This window comes from Maylandia zebra, linkage group LG6 (genome assembly GCF_041146795.1).
Source record: "Maylandia zebra isolate NMK-2024a linkage group LG6, Mzebra_GT3a, whole genome shotgun sequence".
NCBI classification, from domain to species: domain Eukaryota; kingdom Metazoa; phylum Chordata; class Actinopteri; order Cichliformes; family Cichlidae; genus Maylandia; species Maylandia zebra.
The window spans coordinates 29,109,766-29,133,956 of NC_135172.1; the positions used below are offsets into that span (position 1 = coordinate 29,109,766).

At 39.9% G+C, this 24,191-nt stretch overlaps 2 protein-coding genes across 4 annotated transcripts in view; one reads left to right on the top strand and one right to left on the bottom strand.

Moving 5' to 3' along the window:
- The first annotated feature begins 262 nt into the window (after positions 1 to 262).
- LOC101482772 (uncharacterized) lies at positions 263 to 5,377 on the top strand. Its single transcript, XM_004567803.4, has 4 exons — positions 263 to 444; positions 1,157 to 1,510; positions 3,171 to 3,298; positions 3,688 to 5,377. Exons 1-4 carry the CDS (start codon positions 384 to 386, stop codon positions 3,871 to 3,873), a joined length of 729 nt encoding a protein of 242 aa, XP_004567860.1. The 5' UTR covers positions 263 to 383; the 3' UTR covers positions 3,874 to 5,377.
- A 2,026-nt stretch (positions 5,378 to 7,403) lies between these two features.
- tnrc6c2 (trinucleotide repeat containing adaptor 6C2) overlaps positions 7,404 to 24,191 on the bottom strand; it is a 54,492-nt gene continuing 37,704 nt past the window's right edge. For all 3 annotated transcript variants that reach the window (XM_004567800.4, XM_004567802.4, XM_012923724.5), the window contains 12 exons: positions 23,451 to 23,594; positions 22,541 to 22,681; positions 21,933 to 22,052; positions 21,607 to 21,690; positions 20,691 to 20,970; positions 20,179 to 20,343; positions 19,038 to 19,226; positions 18,350 to 18,499; positions 17,296 to 17,511; positions 15,792 to 15,865; positions 15,362 to 15,501; positions 7,404 to 14,770 (listed from right to left, as the gene is read on the bottom strand). In XM_004567800.4, the coding sequence (XP_004567857.1) occupies positions 14,422 to 14,770; positions 15,362 to 15,501; positions 15,792 to 15,865; positions 17,296 to 17,511; positions 18,350 to 18,499; positions 19,038 to 19,226; positions 20,179 to 20,343; positions 20,691 to 20,970; positions 21,607 to 21,690; positions 21,933 to 22,052; positions 22,541 to 22,681; positions 23,451 to 23,594 (2,052 nt within the window). In that variant the 3' untranslated portion in view covers positions 7,404 to 14,421. The remainder of the gene's footprint in view (positions 14,771 to 15,361; positions 15,502 to 15,791; positions 15,866 to 17,295; positions 17,512 to 18,349; positions 18,500 to 19,037; positions 19,227 to 20,178; positions 20,344 to 20,690; positions 20,971 to 21,606; positions 21,691 to 21,932; positions 22,053 to 22,540; positions 22,682 to 23,450; positions 23,595 to 24,191) is intronic.

Here is a 24,191-nt window from a genome sequence, read left to right on the forward strand (position 1 = left end):
AGAAGACTCTGCAATATAGTGTAGGTCAGAGTTGCTAACAAACAAATAAGCAAATTAAAAAAGAAGAATTAGTGGTCAATGAAAATGATCTGTACTGGACTGAAAGTGGATGAAAAAGCAGCCACTGTCCAAAGAATTTCCTCTTCTTTCTTTTTTTTGACTTGTGTTTTACACTCAGAAAGCCGGGAGAACTATTCCACTAACCGCTTGGTTAGTTTTTACTTCCTTTTGTTTGTGTCTTGAGGTTTGAAGGTGGGGCTAATGAAGTTTCACATAGTTTCATTTTCAATGAATCTAGTTTTGAAGTCCATTTAAGAGTCCTGCCATCTATAATCTCATAATTCTCTCCAGATCTTATTTACTGCTTTGTGGTAGTGGACCAGATGTCTGGGATTCAGTACCTGGCTTACTCGTGGGCTTTTGTCATCACACAGACTGGTTTTGGTAAGTTTTTTTTTTTTTGCACAGCTCAGGCTGGCAGTTTGATCGTTTGCTTTTTTCTGTGAGGCTGAACCGAAAAGTCACTGAATAATTTCTGGGCTAAGCCACTTTTTAAAAGTCCTGATGGATAATCTCTTACATTTGTTATAATATGATGTTAGAATATACACTTTTCACTGCTGTTTACTGTTTATTTATATGTATGTACTGAATGTATACCATTGTATGGTATTACACAAGCCCAACTTTTTTGAAAATGCGCTTTTAAGTAAACAGAGAGTTAATTTATATAGTCCTTTTCAAGATGAGGAACAGTTACAAAGTGTTTTGCATAGGTATCAGTAAAAATCACCCAGGAAAGCGAAATGAACACACACAAACTGTGCAAAAGGTCACAAACCACAACCCAAATTTCTATTGAACAAAAGTTTTAAGCTACTTTTCAAAAGAGGCCACACAGTCACGGGTGCAAAGCGTGAGTGGTAAGTTGTTCTAAAGTTCTGGAGTGAAGTTTCGTCCCTGTATGTAGAATCACAAGAAGGACCCTATCTGAGGGCCTAAGAACCCAGCTAGCTTTGGTCAGACGAGTAATAAAAAAGCGAGAGGAGACAGAGATAAATTACAAATATATTCGGGCTAAAAATAAATCACGTGTGGTTCTTCTCTGTTTGTGATGCCTTTCTTTTTTTTTTCCTTTTTTAAAATTTTCATCAAGTTTGCAGTGAGATTCACTTCTTGAAGCAGTATGAGGGTGAATCCGTTGTTCTTCCCTGTGAGATTGAACAGAGGTACCCAGCGCCCCTGGGAGTCTCACTCAAACGATCCTGGCTGGTTGAAGAAGAAGTGCTGTTCAAGTACACCAAGGAAGACTTTACAGTTAAAAATTCTGCTGACAAAAGCCGCATTCGCGTCAGGGGAGACCCGAGCCTTCATTCTGTGAATATCACCATCTCTCAGCTGAACGCCAGCGACACAGATCGCTACTACTGCGAGTTTGTCGTGGAAAATCTTTCCTCTGCAGATGACCGCATACGTGGAAAGATGGAATTCTTCCTCCTTGTTGGTGCTGGTGAGTGCAATTTTGTTTTTTATTCAAACTAGAGGGTTTTTTTTGTTTATTTCCAGAACTGTTGAGTATAAAGGCAAAAATCTCTCTACTCTTTTCCAAAGTAAGTATGTGGTGCTGTTGTATTGGGAATTGGACTTGTTTGTCTAGCACATCAAATCAAGTCGACTCGTCAGCTTCGTTGTTGTGCTCATCAAGCCTTTCCTAAACCGTTTTTGCTTTGTGGCAACGGCACTTTATCCTTTTTGAAAGAAGCCATAGCCACCAGGGAATATGTCCATGTCCATGAAAAGCTGTACATGGTCTGCAAAACCGCTTAGGCAGGTGGCATGTGTCAAAGTAACATCCTCATGGATGCCAAGACCTGAGGTTTCCCAGCAGAACATTGCCCAAAGCATCACATCATCTCTGTCATGTTGCTTTCTTCTAATACTTCATCCTAGTGCCATGTGATGTAAATGAAAACGTGATTCAACAGACCAGGTCACCTTCTTCCATTGTGTCCAGTAATGATGCTTTAGTGATTTCAGCAGTCGACAGGGGCACTCTGACTGGTCTACACACAACCAGCATCGACTTTCTTTTTGGCCAGTTTGAGTTATAGTACCCGTCTCTTGGAGTACAAAGCATAAGACGGTGTCTCAAACATCTTGAAAGTTCAGGTCTGATTTTAATATTTGAGTTGCCCAAGTTTCTTCTCTTTTCATAGATGCAGTTTTTTATCAACTTTTTGCGTAAGAATTTGAAATTAAATATAAATTTGCTCATTAACACACGGTGCCAGATTCATACACACAGCAACAATATCAAAAGATGAATTAAAGTGTGAACCTAGCTTTTTAAAAGTTTAGGAAAAATCCTTACTGTTGGTACCCCTGTCTGTTACTTCACGTTGTTTGCCTTTCCCTCTGGAGATGGAGCTGAGGACAGAGGTCAGCGGACGTAGAGGTGACAGAGATGTGTGCCTGGGGTTCAGCCATGCTCCCCTGCCTCCCCAAACATGGAGGAAGGCTTGGCTTGGGAGGGATGACTCTAAAGAGGCAGTCTTTCTCCTCTTTTTAGTTCCCAGAGGGTCCTGGATAACTTTTAATTGATTAGATCAGGTGCTACGGAGCACTTAAAGGCTCTAAAACATAACCCCTGTATTACAACAGCACCGTTTGCCTTTTTACAAGTTAGTCTGTGGGCATGTGGACAACTGACACAAAGTCTGTAAATGACATCAAATGAGCCAGTGTTGTATGTGAGAGACAGCTTAAATAAGTAACTGTACAAATACGTCTGGTGACACTGCTGATATAAATGGGGATGTATGACTCATTGTCTCGAATAGTATACAGTAGTCAGGGATTTTTGTATCAGTGATGTGTGAGAGTTAACCTAATTATAAATAATGCAATAGACCTTTTGGATTGTAAAGAAATAAACATTCAATAATTGTTCAAAGATGCACTCGCCATTTTTCTTAATGTTATTACATTTTTGCAGATGGCAATAATGAATGAGAAATCATCTGTAACGTATTCACAAGTCAAATGTTTGTGAAGGAGTTTGTGTCGTTTTGAGATTTGGAGTATCAATCAAGAATTGTGCCAACTGTGCAATAAGTATGATGTTAGCACAGGGTCAGAGGTTCTGAACGTCTCTGTCTGGTTCCTCGTAGGATGCTTTGACCTTGTGCCTACAGGTGCTCAGTTTGGTGGCTCCAGTTACTCCTTTCTGGTGTACGCTTTGTCATCAGCTGTGGTTTTTCTCCTTCTGCTCTTCACTGGATTTGTGGTGATTTCTAAAGTGAGTAGCTTTTTATGTGCCACTTTGAATATACATATATACACGAGGCAAGAGGTGGAAATGTGTCACAAGTATTTCCACCTACACTGCCTGTTTGTTGCCATCAAGATCCTCTGCAGCTAACCACAGAAACCCCCACTGGTTTCAAAACTTTGTGCAGCCAGTTGGCACCTTTGAGTTAAACCCCCTCCTCTTCTAGTTTATTTCAGGTTATTTGAGCGCTAATAAAATGGTATTACAGTCATGTCTGAGTTAGGTTAACACTTCTTCTTAAATTTCCACAGAGGATGCTGCATTGAGAGAAAATGATGCATTTTGATTTCAACACAGGAAATCGTGAGTGTATGTTAATTCTGTCTTTTTTCTCCTCCTTTCACAATGACTGTCAGTGCAAAGGATCTCAGAGTATGAAGTCACATGAAGCCGATGTCTACGAGGAAATGGGTAGGGCAACACCTCCCAGTCAAACACAAGCACCTGCCCATCAGAGGGAAATAACAGAAGCTTCCCAACAAAGTAAACTTCACCTGGGGAACCCCTATGAATTTCAAGAGGTGCTCTCATCAACATCATAAACTAGAGTGTCCAAAAACACTAAACTCCAGTTAGTGTGCAGAATTCTTATATCTTTTAAATCTCCTGCATATTGCTAGACAGCTTGCATTCTGACATTTTTTTTAACCTTATTATAAAATAACTTTGGCTGCTTTTGCTGTGATCATAGTGATTAAATGCTCTGTACATTACTGAATTTTATTCTGCACTCCGTTACATATCCCAGTATACATATCCTTTCCAGTTACTTAGCAGTTGTCTCAGATTGGAGTAGATAGTGGTAAGTTGATCCGTTTTAGCAGACAAAGAGCCAAATAATCTGTCAAAGGGCTTCGTTCTGGTGTGCGGTGACTCAACTTAGCAGAAAGCCTGAGTTGACAAAGGAAGTAGATAATCAGTGTTGCAATACTCGTTATCTCTAACTGAGGTTTTTAGGTTTTGTGAAGACAGACAACACAAAGATATACTGAACTTATCTTGTAGTACATTCAGTCACCTTTTTACACGTTAAACTGAACATTTGGGTTATATAACAGGAAGAAGGAATGAAGAATGCATGGTTACATTGTAACACTGGTTCTTTGAGTAAGTACACTAGCCAGTATAGGTGGAAGTAAGCGGCTACATATGGAATGTGAGTGAGTCTCTTCACTCAGAGAACCAGCATTACAATGTAACCATGCAATAATACAATGTAACATTTTGAAGGAAACCAGTAAGAAAATGTTAATGGAAAATAATCAGACGTGAATTGAATCTGGCGGGGTTTCATCTAAAATGAACACCACACCTAGCCCTGCACCAGTCCAGCACAGAGGGCTGCAAACATCACCACAACACAGAAAACTAAGCAGTTTATCCTAAAGCAAAATGAACAGCACAAAATTATATTTCAGCTAGCTCTGAAAAAAAGATAGAAATCTGTACTTGTTGCAGGGAGAAATGGGAGAAATGTTTCATCACTCATCCAACTGATTTCTTCAGTCTCAGTTGACCGCAGGTTTCCCAGCTTTATAAACCGAGCAGTTGCATAACATTCAAAACTAGCATCATTGCCTAACAATAAGCCATTTTTGCTTTTATTAATTTGAAACCGTCATGACCGTTAGTGTTGTCATCAATATAGTTAAATATAATAAATATAGTTCATGCAAACAGTCATGGCAAATTACCTGTTAACAATGAGAAACTGTTGTGGCTCAATTTTTGGCAGTTGTGCTGATTTTGATTGTTTTGCAACTTCATCTACACAACTGTACTGTTTATAGGATTGAGGACACTTGCGATGAAAGGAAATTCTAACACGAATCAGAAATTTTACCGTCGTTGGGACAAGGTCGGTGAATACTCACTTCTCACCAATTGTGTCATGTGTTAATATGTCATTTTTTTTACATGCTGCATCGTACTGTTTTCTAAATGTGTTTATTTGCTGTGGTTTACTGTAGCTACCACTGTTTCACTTACTATCCCAGATTTGTTTGTGTGAGCATTGTGTTGCAGTTTGCATTAAAGTCATTTTAAAGCAAATGCAGTCTCAGTTTTTTTTTTTACTATGTTGCAGGTTTAAATGTTGTTTATTCCTTTGATCATACATTTGTTCTGAGACTCCAAAGCCTGATTTCTTTTTTTAATAGCAGTTGGGCTAAATCAGGTGGCGGTGGGCTTTTTTCTTTTGTTTTATCACTTAAAAAATACATTGCTATGAACATTTGTCTCTGTATGGTGCTATTAAGTTACGTAGCAGTCATCAGTTAGTGAGTGTCATTTAATTGTAGGTTTACTGGCTTTAGCTACTGGCACCAGCTAAACTAACTGTGTGTGTACAGACAGCCCTATAAAGACACAGTCAGTGGTTTCCTCAGATCAGGAGAAGTGAAGTGAGGCTGTAGTGCCCAGAATGTGTTTGTTTCCAGTTACAATGAGTTATTTTGGTCTAAGTTTCACTTCATGTACAACGCTCACCTCTGGGAGGTGAGTCTGTCTAACCCATCACACTCCGTGAAGTCGTACATAAATTAAATGTTCTGAAGGATTTTACATCACTTTGACTTTCAGTCAAGAACTGAACCAAATTATTAACTAAGAAAAGAATATTCAATTCAAGTTTATTTATATGGTGTCAAACCACAACAACAGTTATCTCAAAGTGTTTTATAATGCAAGGCAAAGACGGGCTGGTTCTTGTATAGTGCCTTAAACAACAACAGCCTCATTCACTTATTCATACAAGTATGTTTTGTCTGCACCTAAGTTCTAACATTTTCAGACATCCATACTCCAATGAATGTATCAGAGAGCGAACAGACAACCACCAAAGCTCCAATTAGTAGATGACCTGCTCTACCTCGTAAGCTACAGCCAACTCTGCAGTTTTAAGATTATTGGTAAAATAAATAAATACATAATAATAATAAAATAAAAATAATTAAACAAAATCTTAAAGATACAGTAATTTTTGAGATTATGTAATAGAAAAAAAATGATGTACTCATAACTATACAATGATTAGTGTGTGATTATGTGCTACAACAAATTGATGTGCTCATAAACTAAAAAAAAAGAATCCATTTAAAATACACAGGAAAGAGCGCCGGTCTGTGGAAGCTGCTATGTTGTCCTGCTATTTTAAATACAGCAGCTGAGACGGACACGTTTTGCCTGATCTTGTTTTACGTATCTAGCAAGAGATCGACCACTTACAGACCTATTGTACACCTTATAAGTTTTTTTTTGTTTCTTGGGGGGGGGGGGGGGGATTAAACTGCTTTCAAACTATGTATGATCATTTAAGAATTGTACATGCTTATTTTCATCCTCATCATCAGAGCTGTAACACATCAAAAGATGCCTAAACATTATTATTACTTACTTTGAGACATGCCACCCTTCCACCTCTGGACAGCTGACAAGTGGGCTAGACAATAACTTAAAACAGCTGGTTTTAAGTTATTGTTATCGGTGCTACATAAATAAAATTGAATTTAACTGAACTGAATGGAATGTCCAATGTTAGATCCACTTCAAAGAAAGTTTCACTAATATCAGCCAACAGCAGCGCTTACTAACAAACGTTCAGGATACCATCAAAAGCAGAAGTGAGCTTCTGCGACTTGTATTAGTTTTCACGCATTTCACCTGGCATTGCCAGCTGAGGTAAACAGCCGACTAACAGCCTGCATTTACAACAGATAAACTACCAAAACTACCACAGTGTGTTTTTCCCTACAGCAGCCACTGTAACTAGGATTATGCAATTAAATTGGAAGGGGTAAGAAACCAGAATTCAGTTGGCTGCAATTGAAAGGTGCTGAGATTTTACACATTGTACCTTCAACATAGCTCTTGGCTGTTACTTTGGAGCATTATAAAAATGTTCACCAGACCTTAAAATCTGCACGTATGGAATCACAAGTAAAATATGCTAAAAACAGCTTTAAAAGTTTGATTTTAGTTGCCCCCCAAAAAGCTTTTTTTCCCTTCTACTATTAAAAAAAACATACAATCAAACAAAGAAAAAAACAAAAAAAAAACAGGACAAGATACAAAATAACAGACAAGAAAATTTGCAGTTTATTAATATAGTCCGAAAGAAGTTCCATGGAAACATTTTTTTTTTCTTCGGTGCATGTCTTTAACAATCACATTCTATGAGGAGAAAAAAAAAGAACAACATTAAAAGCCACAACTTTGTATTTCAGTTACAGACAATTTCACTTTTTTTTTTTCTTCAAAGTAAAGAGAAAGGCAAAGGCAAAGTACCCCCACTCCCACAACCCACCCGCCGTCCTCCCCTTAAAAAAAAAAAACAGCCTTAAAAGTAACGGGCTTCTTTTTGTTTTTTCCTCAGTACAACCCACAGTGCTTTAGCAGAAGGATAAGCGCTCATTGGTTAAGGATTACACAGCATGACGACGCAATGTAAAATTTTGCTAAAACATTAGATGACAATGGGTGGGATGGGAGTGGAAGAAATTTCAGCAAAAAACACACAAAAAAATGAAAACCCTCCATCAAACCCTGAACCCCAGAGTCTGAGTCGACAAACGCCGCAGTACAGCAGCAGGGTTTGGACTCCTCCCTCCCACTTGTGCATAGATCATGATCCATTAAAAACCAGCTTTATTCCTCCTCTTCAACATGCCTCTGAAAACCATCTGTTACATGTTAAGAAATCTCTCAGCTATTGAATACCTGTCACAGGAACTGACATGTTAACAGGCAGGAGAGATGATTTTAAAACAAACAAACAAAGAGTGTCTTGCACGTGCTCCTGAACTACAGGATGGAAACTCAAAGTCAAAACATACAAATGCATTTTCCTGTCACTGTCATAATGACAATCAAACCACTGATCGCGTTTAAATGTAAAGCAATTTCTACTTCAAATTTCACATGTAAAGCGCTCCACTTTTCTCAAAGTTGATTCTTAGTCTTATTTGGTAAATATGTGACTTGCTACGAACATTTTTTGTTGTTTTAAAGAAACAATGGTACTCTCTATATTCTGTTAAACTCATAAACTTCAGTGCTTTCTTGGAGTTTAATAGTTCTCAGTTGCTTATTTTCACACGAACATCAAACCTAGAAATGATGGAGTTGGTATCTGGAACCCTGGCCTTCCTGAGACAAAATCCACATCTTTTTTTTTTTTTTTTAATGAGTGTGCAAGATAGTGAGTAAACTGCGTTGCAGTATTACAGAAAACATAAAATCACCATGTAACACATACAGAGATAGTCCATCGATACTAAAAGAGAAATTAAAAATTGAAATATGACAACACTGATCAATCCCAGAGTTCTGAAAGTAGCATAAATCTTCATTTTGCAAGATTTTCATGTCCATATTTGATGGAAGATGAAATTTGTCCTTAAAAACAAAAAACTAAACCAAAAAACATTCCTGTTTCCTTGAACTCCGATAAATGAAATGCTTTGTAAACGACAGGTGGCTTTTGCAAAATAAAAAAAGAAAAGATAGGCACCTCTGAAATGAGTCTTATAACAAACTCACCTCCCACACTTTATCCCTTTCCGTCTCTCCATGAAGTTAAAATCGGGATTACTAGTCCTTCTACAGCTATCTATGGCCACAGTTCTTTGTTTTGTTTTGTTTTTGTTACTCTTTTTTTTTTCCTTTTATCATTTTTTTTTTTGCACATTTTTCTTTTTTAATTTTTTTTTCCTATTTCCTTTTTTATATAATTGGAACAAAATGGTGCAATACTCAAGATAATCCTTGTATTGGATTATTCCACAATAAAAGCCACTATAAGGTAGATAAACTTTTTACAGAATGGAAAAACAAAGTCCTTGAGTAAACATGTACACATGAATTGTCACCATCGCCCCTCCGTACTTAGACTCGTTTAACTACGATTAGCTGAGTGAGGGGTAGAAGACACTCAGTGCAACGTTAGAAGATAACAACGTCTATCAGAATAGTTTTTGACAGATCATCAACAATAACAACAACGAAAAAAAGAAGATATAAACAGACACAAAATATAACGTACTGAGTGGAACATAACAGCAGGCCACGTGCCCTGTACACAGTTTCTTGAGCACACATTCATACAAACATCTGACTTTCAAGCACACATCTAAGATGACTTTGTTTTTTTCAAAGATTTTGTATTTGTAACTTAATGCAATACACATCTGGTGTTCTCTAAAAGCCCCTAAGTGTACCTGTCAGATGGAAAGAACAAAAAAATAATAATTACTGACTTCACATTATGTTATTGGCGTTCAATGATTCAAGTATTTCTGTTCAATGTTTTGTTTTGTTTTGTTTTGATATGTTTGTGATTTCTTTTTTTTTTTTTTTTAATCAACTGGGTAAAATATGCATTAAACCAGGTGATTCAGGTTGGGCTTTTAGGCAGCCTAATTAACAAACAAATAACACACATATACAGTACAAACACTTCATAGTACTGTAATATGTCATCAAAACCAGAACGTGCATATCTGACTCCGTACAAGAAAGACTTTGCTTTCGATCAGTCAAGTATCAGTTTATACCCGACCCAAATTCTTTCCTTTGTCTCACTTATTTGCGGGGAAAATACATATTGCTCATTTTCAGCTGTGTTAAACCAAGACCTTTCAAACTAAAATGAAAGTTTCAGAGGTTACGATCCAAGAAGTCTGAAGAGGTGATACCACACACCGTACTCACAGTATATGTATATATATAGATATATATATTTATATGTAGTGTATACATATACTGCTATCTAGAACAGAGCTGTAGAGAGGAGAGCCTCTCGATGCTGGTGCAGCATGGGAAACCCCCTTCACTGTCAGGGTTCTCCAGTTAGTACAGGATGCTGGGAGGTCCTCGGCTATTGGGTCTGTCTGAGCTTGGATCAAGGCAGTTACAGAAACAGGCAATAGTGATTTTTGCTTGTGTGCTGCAGGACTGAAAGTCCTGAAAGGTAGCCTTTTCCCGTTTTCTTATTTTTATTTTTTTTTTAATATATATTTTTTAAGCTTTTTTTTTGTTTTTTTGTTTCATTTTTAAGACTTTGTACCTCTTGAAATGTGCCTCTCTGCTCCTGCTGATGCAGAATCAGAGAGTGAGGCTGATACAGTGGGCCCAAGCCACCTGGGTCTGTGGAAATGTACAGTTCAGTGGGCCTGCTTTGAGCAGGGCACAAACGTAAAACGAGATAAATACAGCATCCACAAAAAAAAGGCACCCCAGCCACCGCTCTGCTCCTTTAGATGTTGGTAGCAGAGGCTGATGACCAGAGACGTTTCAGCTAGAAGTGCAGAGCTTTTAACATATTATAGATCTTTTTTTTTCCATTTAGATTTTTTAGCATTTTTAAGATTTTTATGTCAAACTTCATAAAAATGACGTTAAAATGCAATTTCATTTTTGGTTTTAAAAAAATATGTACCCGGGATTACCCATCATCAACTGTGCACTGTAGCAAACCGGAACCCCCAACTGAGTAAAGATTTTCTCCTTAGCTTGGGGCATTCCCCACAAAAGCATAAAAAAAAATCTCAGTCGCTTCAGGGTGTGATGCTGCCGCCCTTTTGTTTGATCCCTCCTGTCCCCCCCTACACCCTCTGCAAAGGTCATCAAAGCTCCTCCAAACAGGGAACAGAAGTGCTCTCTATAAATATACAGTATGACACAGCAAATTTATATTGGCACAATACATTGGCATCTTTTTACATGCAATAATGTCTCCCCAAACAATAACAAGAGGCCATCTTTTTGGGAAGAGGATTCAATGCGAGCCTCTTCCCCCCAACAATAAGGATTCAGTTTCGAGGCATGAGGTCTGTACGTCCTGCTGCGTGCAGATGGCCTTCGAAGTTTTAGACTTTGCTCTCACAGTAGAAAGGACAGATACGGAGAGCTGCATCTCATACTTTGTATCATCAACTCCCCTACCCTGAGATCAAGCTGGACAGAAGCGTCTTCAGCTCAGAGAGAAAGGCCGACCTTTTGATAAAGTGTTCTAACTTTTAGATACATGACAGTGTTCTGGTGGCTGAGCCTGACTTTACAGAAACTGCGGCCAGTTTGAAGTGCTGACAGGAGCGCGTGGGGGACAATTGTTAGGATATGCCAAGCTCTGGGAGGAGTGCTCATTCCCAAGACAGCTTTGGCGTGCTGTAAAGGGCCCCAGCCTCTCGTCTTTTTGCATAGAAACAGATATGAGGGCCTGTAGGTGCTTGGTCAGGGGAGGGCTACTGGGTCTTCTTGTGGTGGAGGAGGAGAGGAGGTCATAGCATAGCAGCTAGGCAAAGGGCAAGGGGGGACAGCCTGCGGGCAGGTGGAGCAGCTTGGAGCGGCAAACACCCACATCCCCCGTCTGAGACACCTTTTTTTTTTCTTACACATCTCAAGATACTACCTGGAAGTACTACAGAATACTGTCAAACGAAGAAAGCATGATCAGTTAAAAACAAATAGACAATCATTAACGGTCTGTAGTATTGATCCTCATTTTGCATTCAATACACAGGATGAACATACAGAGGCACCTCTGACCAAAGTGTTTCTGCATATGAACAGTGAAGGGCTAGTTCAGCAGCCAGTACTTTGTAGACCACTGCATGTAGATAAAAATAACAATATAACACACTGGAAAAAAAAAAAAAAAGTCAAATGATCTTTTCCAAAAAATACAAAGTACACTGGCAAAAATTCCAGAAATATGACTATTACATCTTCCAGCTAAAGTGATCTTTGTGTCAAAGAACTGAGAGATGGGAGGTGGGGGAGAGGGCAGGATGACAGCAGGGTCGAGTGGTAGTGGGCCCCTGTTGGAGATGCCGTGTGTGCGGCAGAGAGCCGTGATTGGCCAGTCCCGGAGGATCCGTTTTTCACGCCAGACTGAGAGACGGTCAAGTGGAGCCCAGGAGGAAGTGCTGCGCTGTGGGGCTGCCGCTCGACATCCAGAGGACCACAGCAAAGAGGCACTCAGTGGACACTCCCCCACCTCACCCCACTCTGACTCAACCACCGACTGACCGGATTGGCTGTCCAGCGGGTGTCAGAGACCACTGACACTGCAAAGTCTAGAGCCTCCAAAGAGAGCAAGGATAACAATTTTTGGAGTAACAGTGATAATCACGTTGATATAGTTCAAAGAAGGGGAAAAAACCAAGAGTGAAGTTTTTTCCCCCCAAAAGTCCAATGGTACAGTTCAGTTTTGTTTCCCTTCAGCCTGCTACCAGAGGAACAACGCCAGACACGTTTCCATGGAATAGATACAGTACATAAAAGAGCAGTACTTTTTTTGTGTTGTTTTCATCGTTTTTGCTGCTCCTTTTTGATTTATTGGATTGCAGTTGAAGCGATTTGCTCTTCATAAGTGCTATGATAAAACCCTTAGAACTCAAAAAAAAATCTTAGTCTCTTCTGTTTGTACAGTACCAAACGCAAGGAACACTCGTAGGTCTACTGCATTAGGAGAAACCCCTCTTATTTGGTATTGTGCCAGATGCCCAGAACCATCCAATCCCGCTGTGGTTTCAGTCTCTGTTGGGTGTGGCTGTGGCACGCAGAGAGGAAGTGTGCATTGTTGTGTACCCCAGTGTCACTTTTTAGTACAATTTGCTGCATACACAGTTCAACAGCTGCTTCTTCCTCTTTGCAGAATTTTCCCAACAGTTTCAAGGGGACTGGTGGTCTGGAGGGAATCCAAGTTTTGAAAAATGGGGGTAAGGTGGGTTTTTTTTTTTTTTTGAAGTTCCAAAGTCTTTTTGCTGAAATCAGCAACATTCAAAACATAAAAGACAAACAAGAAAACAAAAATATTAGACAAACCAGCTCCGGTGGACATCGACTGTGGACGGAAGAAAGGTCTATGGTGTATATTGCACAATGTAACTGTCACTTGAAAGTAGAATTGAGGTTTTTTTCCTCCGAAAATTGGCCGACCATAAAGGCCGCTGGGCTTCATAACAAATCTGTCATTAGAAAATTCGACAAAGCACCAGAAAGCAACTGGGTTCCGATTTTAAAGGTGACCAGAAGGATCCGGGCTCACAGAGGTCAATGATTAGGTGCCACCGGACATACATATTCATAAGGAAATGGACAAACGCAGCAAGGCTGACAAATAATCTTCTCTCAGCTTATTCGTTGTGATGGGTGTCAAAACTTTTGCTTGGATTTAGGCCTACCAAAGAAACAAAACAAAAACAACAAAAAAACAACTGTGTCAATCCCTTTAAGACAAATTAAAATAATACGTAGATGATTGGTAGTGCCAGTCACGTGGCGTGGCCAGGCCTTCTTACTGCCCGGCGACAAAGTCAGTCACCAGTTGTGTCCTGTACCGCTCGCTGGCTCAGAGGTGAAACTGTGCAAGATTTCAACTTTTTCTTCAGTTACAAAACAAAAAAAAGAACAAAAAACAAAGACGGCTTGGGAAGGACCTGGGCCAGAGAGCACTTAAGGCTAATATTAGTGCTGAGAAACAAACATTAACATAACTAGTAAAGGTCTTTGAACAACATCATTGGCCATGGATATGCTGGGAATGGTTGTTGTAAGTCTTATTTTGGGATGATTTTTTTTATTTGTTTTTAGGAGGGAAAAGGAAAGTCTCAGATGGCAGCTTTGATTGCTTCTCCTAAAAAGAAATCCTCCCACAGAATTCCATGAATACTTATGGAAAAACTAATAAAACAGTTAAAAGGTTTCTTTGTGTTGTGTCTCACTTCAGTTTTTTTTTTTTTTTTTAATATAATGCATTTTAAAAAATACCAAGAGGACAAAAAGGGCTGTTTTCCCTCAAAAACAAAACAAAAAACGGCAAACCAAATGAGAAAGGGACCAAAGTAAAACAAAAGGACTGGGGTCTGCAGTCTGTGGTAATGACCCCAACCTTCTGATTTACAATTCACAGTTCAAACAGTTCAAATTGATACTGATTATCACCACATGATTTGCTTGGGTTTTGCTCCTGTTCACATTGATTTTTTTTTTTTTTCTTTTCTTAATCCACCCCACCCTCCACCAATGGCTTACATGACATGGTGGCGGTGAGTTAGTTGGTTGGTTGGTTAGTGTGTTGTGGCATCATCCTACATGGACTCCCCACTCAGCAGATCTCCAGGCAGCAGGGTGTTAATAGGGGTGGGGCTCCCAATCACGCGTGCATCCTCTCCACTGGGCGGACCCCACAGGCTGGAGTACTGAGGCACACCGCCCCACAGCAGGTCGCCTCCGCTGGCCTTGCCTCCGCCGGTGCTGCTGCTCCACTGGCCAATTGAGTGGGACTGCGCTGCCCCGCCCATTCGGTTTTGATTGGTTCCCGGGTTGGCCTGCCAGCTCGTGGTGTTTGCCCCCAGCGACTGGCCTTGTGCAAAAAAGCGGTTCACTTCCTCCTCGCCAGCAAACTCCGCCAGGATTGTGGTATTTCCGAGCACGCACCTTAACGCACAGAAGAAGAAGAAAAAAAAAATTATGAATGGTTTTTACGATCAGGAGCAAACCAGACATGACAGATGATTGCTTTTAATGTTATTCAATTGTTTTTGTGCTTAATGCCAACATTACACTGTAACCACATTTAATGCTGCTGATAATGAAAAGTGGGTCACAAGGCTTGTATTTTGTTTCCATGGCAACAAACTATTAGCTAAACCGAATCAGGGAACTCTCATGAGACTCACAGAAATAACAACGTGAGCGTGCAGCCTAAACACGTGTCTCCACACTGCTCTTTTCCCATGATGAACTAATTATCACAACAATCTCTGTAATTTTGCAATACATCTGACCACGGTGTGACTCCCCACCCCCATGTAACTGTCCCAGACACAAAAATAACATTGCTTGGAATTATTGAGAATGTTGAACTGTTCTATTCATGAGAAAAGATACTAAAGAAATCAGGAACACTGTGTTTTCCCCAAGCATTTGTCTTTTTTTTCACTGTTATATTGCCTCAGTAAAAAGTGCCCTTTTCCCCCGTTTTTAAGTCCACTTTTGCTGATGTAAGAGACTTGTGCTAACGCTTACATGTGCAGGGACTTCTGGGCCTTGGCAGCCTCGTCCTTGGAGCTGTAGCGCACCACAGCATTCCCCTGTGTCAGGTTGAGATGGAATGTGATCAAGGGGCCGTGCTGCATACACAGGGTCCGCAGAGTTGAACCATCAATCTGCAGCAAAGAACAAGACATTAGCACACTAAAGTTGCAGTCACAACTATCTTACCATTTTATCTCAAACACAGTCTACCTTCTGTTTTTATTCCTTTTGCTTTGTTTCTTTTGTCATTGCAACTATATAAAAGGTTACACCAGCAGAAATCTACAACTGCAGATTCAAATTTGAGCGGACTAAACTCGAATTCCTTATAATGGCCCAAGGTATCAGTGAAAAACTAGCAAAAAAAAAAAAAGAAAAGGAAAGAAAAGAAAAAAAAAGAAAAAAAGAAAAGCATACGCACTTGTGGGGTGAGATTCCTCAGCACCAGCCAGCTGCTGGTTCTGTTGGAGCTGTCTGTACTCCATGTGGTTCCCTCTGTAACACGGATGCAGACAGAGTTAAAAATTAAGAGTTTTCTTGGAATAATGATTTGCAGAAATACTTTCATTACAAGTTATTTGACTCAATGTCAAAACTGAATCTTGGTCAGGCACAGGCACGCATTGCAAGAAGCCTAGATGGCTTCTTTCTAAAGAAAGATAAAGTGAGTGTGTATCAATGTGACAGTGCCCTTCTAACAGAAAGAGAAAAATAGCTGTATTCAACATACAACACTCTCTGATATTATGAGACTTTTTCCAGAGCCCTGAGACTCTGGGCCTTGAAGTCTAAGAGCTCAACTACTAAGGAAAACATGACACCAGTTGCTATCTATTCCACACACTAAATTTATTTCCTCTTTGCTGCATAAAGTATAGATCTGTCATGTCAAAACGAGGTCACGCGAAAGCTGGTAAACCTCAAGATGTCAGTTTGGCAGGGTGTGTTCAGGCAACCTTTACAATACCAAGAGTTGGGTTGTGCTAAGTCGCAGCTGTGAACACCACACCTATGCATAGGCAACCATGTCTGTGGCTTGCGTGTAATACATCATAGAGATGTATTCGCCTGTATTCGTGGTCACGGCAATCTGCTCAAATGTCCTGATTTGTCCTCTGTAAATTACAGGCACTGTACGCAGCTTAAGCTCAGCAATTTCAAAGAAATTGTTAGAAGCAACCTGATATTTATTTGTTCATGAAGTAAATAGCCAATATTGCAGTTATGATGATGATACACTGTTCTTTAAAAAAGCAGTTTAACCCACATGATGATCATTAACTAAAGCTGAAATGAAAATGAAAACTAAAACTGGGCATTAAAAACCATTTTAGCCACCTGAAATAAATATAAATGAGACTTCAGAAAAAAAAGAAAATAAGAAAATTACTTGTAAAGTGTGTCATTAAAAAATAAAAAAGGAATAATGTCTTTACTTTATGTTACTATAATCAAATTTATAAACGCAACCAGTCTGAGCAGGCTTTGGGGAATCTGGTTATTGAGACTGTCTACATGACTGTGTTTGTATAGCTTGAAAAGAAACATCATATCGTTATAAACTTTCTAAATCACACAATCTGACTCTTCCTCGTGTAGTAAAAACAAAACTAAAACTAACACCGAATAAAAACTAAACTAAAACTAGACACAATAGATACTGAAATGAGAAATCTCACTCAGGAAACTCATTGAAACTAAAGTCAATTCAAAACAGAACGACACAAAATAAAAACAAGAACTGAAGAAAAATGTAAAGTGGAGTAATCACACACCTGAAGTGCCTGAATCACACACTAAACTGTCAATACTGGTGTTTTTTTTCTCTTTTTCCAATAGTATGCTTATTTTCAATAAAAACTCAGTGATGACGTATCAGATAGTTTCACATCACTATTTCTGATAAAAAGAAATTGAGTGCTCACCAGAGGAGTATGAGCCACTCCAGCCTTGAGACAGACCCAGCGAATTGCCTCCCCAGGTAGAGGAGGGCTTGGTGTTAGTGAGGCCTGGCGGAGGCCGTGATGGGGCTGTGGTGCTGCGTGGCCCCTGTGGGACTTTCCAAAGCTCGTGGGACAGAGAAGCTTGGCTCTGAGAGATGGGCCCTGGGGACCAAGTGGATTTCATGTCAGACAGTTTACCTGTACATGGAGAGCAGAAACAGAGAAAGAGAAAGAGGATACTGTTAAAAAATGTTTTTTAATGTATTTATTTTTTTTATATGTAATATGACCGTTCAACTGGATCATCTGGAACTTCTTTATAGTAGCTTCAAAATGTGGAAATGAACAGCAAAACAAGCCACAAACCCACCTGTCTTCAATTACACCATACTTTGCAAAAATGTCTACAAATAAAAACTTCAAATATCCTTTTTTAAGATTCATGAACACATAGGGTGTGTACCAATGTCACGACCAGTTAGGTGAGGCTTGTTTTTTTTTGTGGGTTTGGTCAAAGAGTTTTGGTAAAGGATGTTTAAGGCGCTGAAGGAACAGGTTTTTAGGTGTGACTGAGGTAAGGACATGTATAAATAAAGTTCAGAGGTTAAGTAAGGTTGAAGATAAGGAGAATTTCTCCATTTGGGCAAGGAAAGGTCAGCAGGTCCACACATGAGTGGGAATACGTGGGATGTGTACCTGAGGCATCCCCATCACAGGACGACAGTCTGAAAGATCTAGAGTAGCCACTGACGGGCCAGTCGCTGCTGATTGGAGGCAAAGAGCCATTCTGAAGTGGAGAAGCTGTGGCTATATGGTTGTAGAGAACAGTGTGGTGAGCAGACACAAACCCCCAAAAAGGTTAATTTCATATATGCTGTGCAGCATGATGGTGGGGGTCTGTGGTGAAGCAGATATGGTAGCATGGATAGGCTTGTGGAAGTGGTTACTAACGTATATTCATCTAACTTTACAAAGCGCGACTTTTCGGTGGGGCTATCGGTCGTACTGATATTTGGGCCCTTGTCTGTTGTCATACCTCCATTCCTGTCTCGCAGCAGGTAACGGTTGACGTCGTGGATGTTGGTGTTGATGGTGGGACCGCTGGGGACGCTGCCAGGGGTCATATTGGGGTCATTCTCGGGGTCGATGTTCTGAAGGCCTTTCCATGGCACCCCTGGGCAGAACTCTAAAACACACGCACACAATAAAGGACTGCTAAAACTTCAAGGTTAGATGTACACAAAGGTGTGAAGCGAGGTGTTACGCTGAATTATACTTGGTGCACTGCAACTGCAGCAACTGGGGTGCGTGAGATGAATTGCAAGAGGGCTTGCAGATAGAGGTCCACTCTGGACAGGCTAAGTTTAGCAGTAATACTGTTTAGCCTACTTTATATAAGAGCTGCCATGTAAATGTGTAAAATGGTATTGTGGTGAACCAACCTGATCTAATGCTATGCTTCGTATTTAAATCTTCCTCTGAATTTTGTAGACTGAATAGCTGCTTCCTTAGCAGCAGCCTTAATTGATGCAATTAAGCAATTACGACATAAGAAAAGTACTGTTTGTATTTTATTAGTCCAGTGAGATTGTACTGCGTTCTAGATAAACACCCGACATGTTCATAAATGCCTTTGTATCCAAAGATTCAGAGACTTTTTCACACAATTTAAAGAAAAACACCTGTCTGTTCTACACCTTTATACCTCTGCATCTCATTCTCACCTGGGGGCCAGTTAATGTTGGTCCCATTGGAGATCTTTTCACTGGGACTCTTGCCCTGGCCCCAGTCAGGGGGCACGAGGGGGCTGGTGGGAGACTCAGAGCTGGAGATTAGATTGTAAGGGCTGTATGAGTCCTCCAGCTGAGGAGGCTTCCCAGGAGGGACCAGGGTAGAGGCAGCAGATATGGCACCTGAAACACACAAGGAAAAAGTAAGAAAGTCACCTGAACCTAGTCCAACTTAGTAGGAAAATATACACATTTTTGCAAGTATTAATATTATAAATGCACATTTAACACCACCCTAAAAATGGTGTCTACATTAAGTCTATTTTTAAGTCTACTGATGCTCCTATTGAGCTTCAGTAGACGTAAGATTAAGATCTTCAATAAACATTTCCATAGTGGGAGAAAAAAGATGAAACTATGAGCTAAGAATAACTGTTTGCAGTCCACAGATTGTTATCTACGTATAAGCTGGAAAACAGATCATGTGTATGAAATGCAGAACCTGACGAAATCTTAAATGCTAAAATGAAAGTAATGCAGTAGTTGACAAGTCTGCGTCAGTTAACTAGTTTCTCAAAACATTACAGAAATTGTTTTTATGGAAAGTAACTGACATCATTACTGAGTGCTTTGTGTACTTCAGTGGTTTCAAACTGACACAAATATAAGACTGCATTTGTCTTCTCGAAAATCACAGAAATGTCACAATTATATTCAAGGATGTGACTGCAACACCTGTCATTGTTATTGGGTGGAACTATGACACCTCAGACTCAGGGATTCTTAATGAGCTTGCAAACAGAACGTGCGAAAAAAAACAAACGCACAGTCGAAAGTCTTGCATGATACAAGTGGCAAAAAGCTACTGTCAGTTGTTGAGTTACTCATTGGGAAACAAGTCAACGAGTCCTAAGTGTGTTAGGAGGTGTGGCGTTTGCAATAGTGCCTTATAATCACTCCTCAACAAGTGAAGCATGTCTGCACAAAAATCTCAAGATTATTTTTAAAAAGGCGTTGGAAAGTATTTATGCAAAAAAACAACTTAACATTAAATGTCAGGCTGGTTTCATCTAACAATTTTCTCAAAGCCTCTACATTATGTGAGCATGCTTGTCTGTGTTATTGTGCAAAGTACCGTGCTTATTGAGGTTGTTCTCCAGATTTGAAGAGTTGCCAGAGAGGTTGTCCATGGAGTTGGAGTGTGTCCACTGGGACAGGCGGGATTGGGGCTGAGGGGGCTCCTTAAGGGACAGACCCCCAACCTCCATGCAGTTTACATTCATGTTTGGATTCAGTCCAGCTGAACACAAAACACAGGAATCTTTTGTTAATATTTGCACAAATAAAAACAAATATTTCAAACACACAACGATACACTGTTTGATACATTGTGTTGCACATACAACTATAAGACAAAAGATGCAAGCATTTTGGCAATTGCACGATTTTTTTTTTTTTTTTTTTTTTTTTTTTAAAGAGTTGCTGATTTATTTTTACTTCACATGACACAAAATCAGGTGCTACACAGGCTGTAATACACAATGAGGGTTCTTCTTTTATTTCTGTGTCATGGGAAAATTTGAGTTTTAAACAAAGTGACCATAGTGTAGTTCTTTCAGCCCCGTGTTGTTGCTAGAGCAGACTCACAGAGAGGGTAGGTGCTGTAGGCGCTGGGCGACGACGGCGGCTCTTTGGTGTGCAGTGTATCGGCAAGGCTCGGAGCCTGGTGAGTGCCTGTGAAGGGGTCCAGGGTTGATTTGCCAGAGCCGGGGCCTCCGGCGGGGCCACCGGGGGGATGCAGACCAGTGGAGGAGGAAGAAGAAGAGGAATGAGAGGGAAGTTGTTGCTGCTTCATCAGCAGCGCTTGGTACAGCTGACGCTGGTGCTGCTGGATCTGCTGCTGCATGTTGGTGATTGTACGTGCAACCTGGGAGAGAAAAGGAGGACTGTCATAATTATGTATTTCAAAAGAAAGCACTGGGAAATATAGGCCAGGAGAGCAACAACATTAATCAAATTATGGATGGAAATAATGAAACAAAAGAAAAACAAAGAGGAAGTCGAGACAGTGGAGAATAGAAAGGAAAAGCAAGAGGAAAATAAAATGTTTCAATGTTATAGATAAAGATACGCAAGCAAAAACAAACAAAAAGAACACGCAGGGGTGGTTTGCAAAGATAAGCTTAAACAGAAAATGTTAGATAGATAAGATTTACCTATATCTTATGGATCTTGTGGGTTATTTTTAACAAAACATAATTTCTTTTACAAAAAGGAGAACAAACTATCGCCTTTTGCAAAATGGAGAAGTTGTCAGATAATGGGAAGTAACAAGTTCCTGTGTTATCTAGACGTTTCAGCAACTCCTGTTGTTACAAAGCATATTCTTTTCGCTGTTGTAATGATGTGACAAAAAAATAAGTGAAAAAAAAAGAAGAAGAAAAAAGGAATAAATGAAGTTGGGTCACAGTACAATGACTCATGGCCCACATGTAGTCACACACATGAAATTTTAAAAGACCTTCACGGTCGTACTTTATTTGTAATGACACATTTGACTCACTTGCTGCTCTTGTTGTCTAATAGGGCCGGAAACATTGCGCTGCGCCTGCATCATCTGGTGCTGGATTTGTAAACGCTGGTACGCCTGAATCGATGAAGACAAATAAAGAAATACGTTGATGTAAACAATAAAAAAATCTACACTCCCTTTCTCATGCATTGTTAGATATCGTTATTTTTAAAAATGACATATTCATAGGAAGTAAAATCTAATTAAAAAGTAAAATCAAAAATGAAAATAAAGGTCCAGAAGACATATTCTCTCGCACAAGCTGTAAAGGTTAAAGCTGCGCTGCAAATGCAATGCAAAGAGCGATGGCACCTCACCATTTGCAGTTGCTGAAGTTGGTACAACAGGGTCATTTGTTGAGGGTTTATTGGTGAAGTTAAAAGTGCAGGGTTCAGACCAATGTTTTTTGCTGCAAACTGCAAGAGCTGTGCTTGGACCTGAAGCGAATAGAAAAAATGGAGGTGGAACAAAAGAGAGATGACAAGTTAGTCACTGCACATCACAATAACTGTACATAAAAGCACCTTCTGGCAAGATGAAACTAGCCACCGCTGCATTTGTGCAGGATAGAAAAGAAGGGAGGTGAAAGGTCTGGGAGGCAATCTTGCAATTTCAAGAGTTATGGCCACAGTATGTCAACCACATCACTGAAACTGCACATGAGTTTTTAAGTGTGATTTTAAAAAAAAGGTAAAAAGCGATCTACGCTGTGGAGATTTTAAGAGGACAAAGACGACATATTCAACAGAATTAAAATGAGTTAAAAAGCCCAAAATATACAAAATATACACGTGGGGGAAGAAAAGAATCATGTTCCTCGGCCATATCACAAAATCTTCAAGCTTTAAGCGATTGTTTATATGTGTTAGGACTTGACATAGTAGCACATAATAAATCTAATATGCATTATCATGTGTTTGACTACCTGAGGGGAGAGAAACGGAGGCACTTGAGCACGTAGACTAGGCTGGGAGGAGCTGAGAGGTGGCACTGGTGGCTGAGGAGGCTGCTGCTGCATGGCCCGGGTTTGTGCTGCTCCACTACTGCCAAACATTCCACTGGGTATCTGTATGCAGGAATCACAATGGTACAATTAAATATTCAAGAGTACTGCCATGTAATGGCAGTATAAACAAAAAAACGTCAAAACAAAAATACATAAATAAAAAAAAATTTGAAATGAAGAAAAAAAAAAGAAAAGGTGAAGTGTCTGCAATATTGCAAAATTTGATTAGGTCTAGATCACGTGTTTTACAGCAGAGCATATACTGAGGGAAAAAGGTGAGAGCAACTGTTTGTTTGATCATAAAAATGTCAGAAATTGCATTTTTTAAATTGACGAAAAACAATCAGCCTGTAAAAGCCACTTGTTCAAATTTCTAACCCCATACTGCTGAAGAGGGCTTTCCTTTCAGTTTGAAAAAAGGCTGCTTGCAGTGCCTTTGTTTGGACTTCAAGGACATCCTGTAGTTTTTCTGGGCCATGCCTGCCTCTAGGGGTGATATTTGATAGAGCATAACTATCTGGTTTCAATGGGCTCTTCAGGCAAGGTTATACACAAAAGTGAGCAACAGAAAAAGGGAGATGTGGGAAAGCATGTGAATAGAGAGATGTGTATAAAACAATTTAACACATCTTTTGTTGCTGCTACTGCAATCTGTATATGGAAATCCCACAGAGAGCACTGCAAATTAGTGGTTGTGCACAGTGATACTGTCTGTATCAGCTGTCCAAGGGTGCAAAGCCCCCCCCCCCCATACTACATATGTAGTATTTTATACTACATATATTTAAAAAAAAAAAGAAAAAGAAAAAGAAAAGAAAACCTGCTTTACCTGTCTGTTCAAGTTTTGCATGGCCAGCCCCGGGTTGCCCTGTCCCAGACCCTGCCCAGGAAGGCTACTATTGGCCAGGGGGAGCTTCAGGCTGGGGGAAGGCAAAAACGGTGATGGGGGGGTGTCGTCTGACAGGACGCCATCCTAGACCAGAGGAAAATAAACAGTTAATGAGGGGAATAAAGGCAGATGAGTGCAACATCAAACATTACACGTTGACAATGTTAATTATATGTGTGTAAAAACATTTCTTGTACTAACCAAGACGTTACAATCTAAAAACCTTCCAATGTGATGTGTTAACATATCATAAAAGCTACAATCTAAGCATATAATTAGAGAAAAGCCTAAAGTTACAGTAAGGGCTCAAACCTTTCCTTTTGCTAAAGCATATAGTTAGGGCTGGATCACGTGACCCTGAATCCTCCCTTAGTTATGCTGCAATAGGTGTAGGCTGCTTGGAGAGTCCCATGATGCATTGAGTGTTTTTTCTTCAGTCACCTTTCTCACTCACTATGTGTTAATAGACCTCTCTGCACTGAATCATACTTGTTATTCATCTCTGGCTCTCTTCCACAGCATGTCTTTATCCTGTCTTCCTTCTCTCACCCCAATCGGTCGCAGCAGATGGCCACCCTTCCCTGAGCCTGGTTGTGCCGGAGGTTTCTACCTGTTCAAAGGGAGTCTTTCCTTCCCACTGTCACCAAAGTGCTTGCTCATAGGGAGTCATATGGTTTTCTC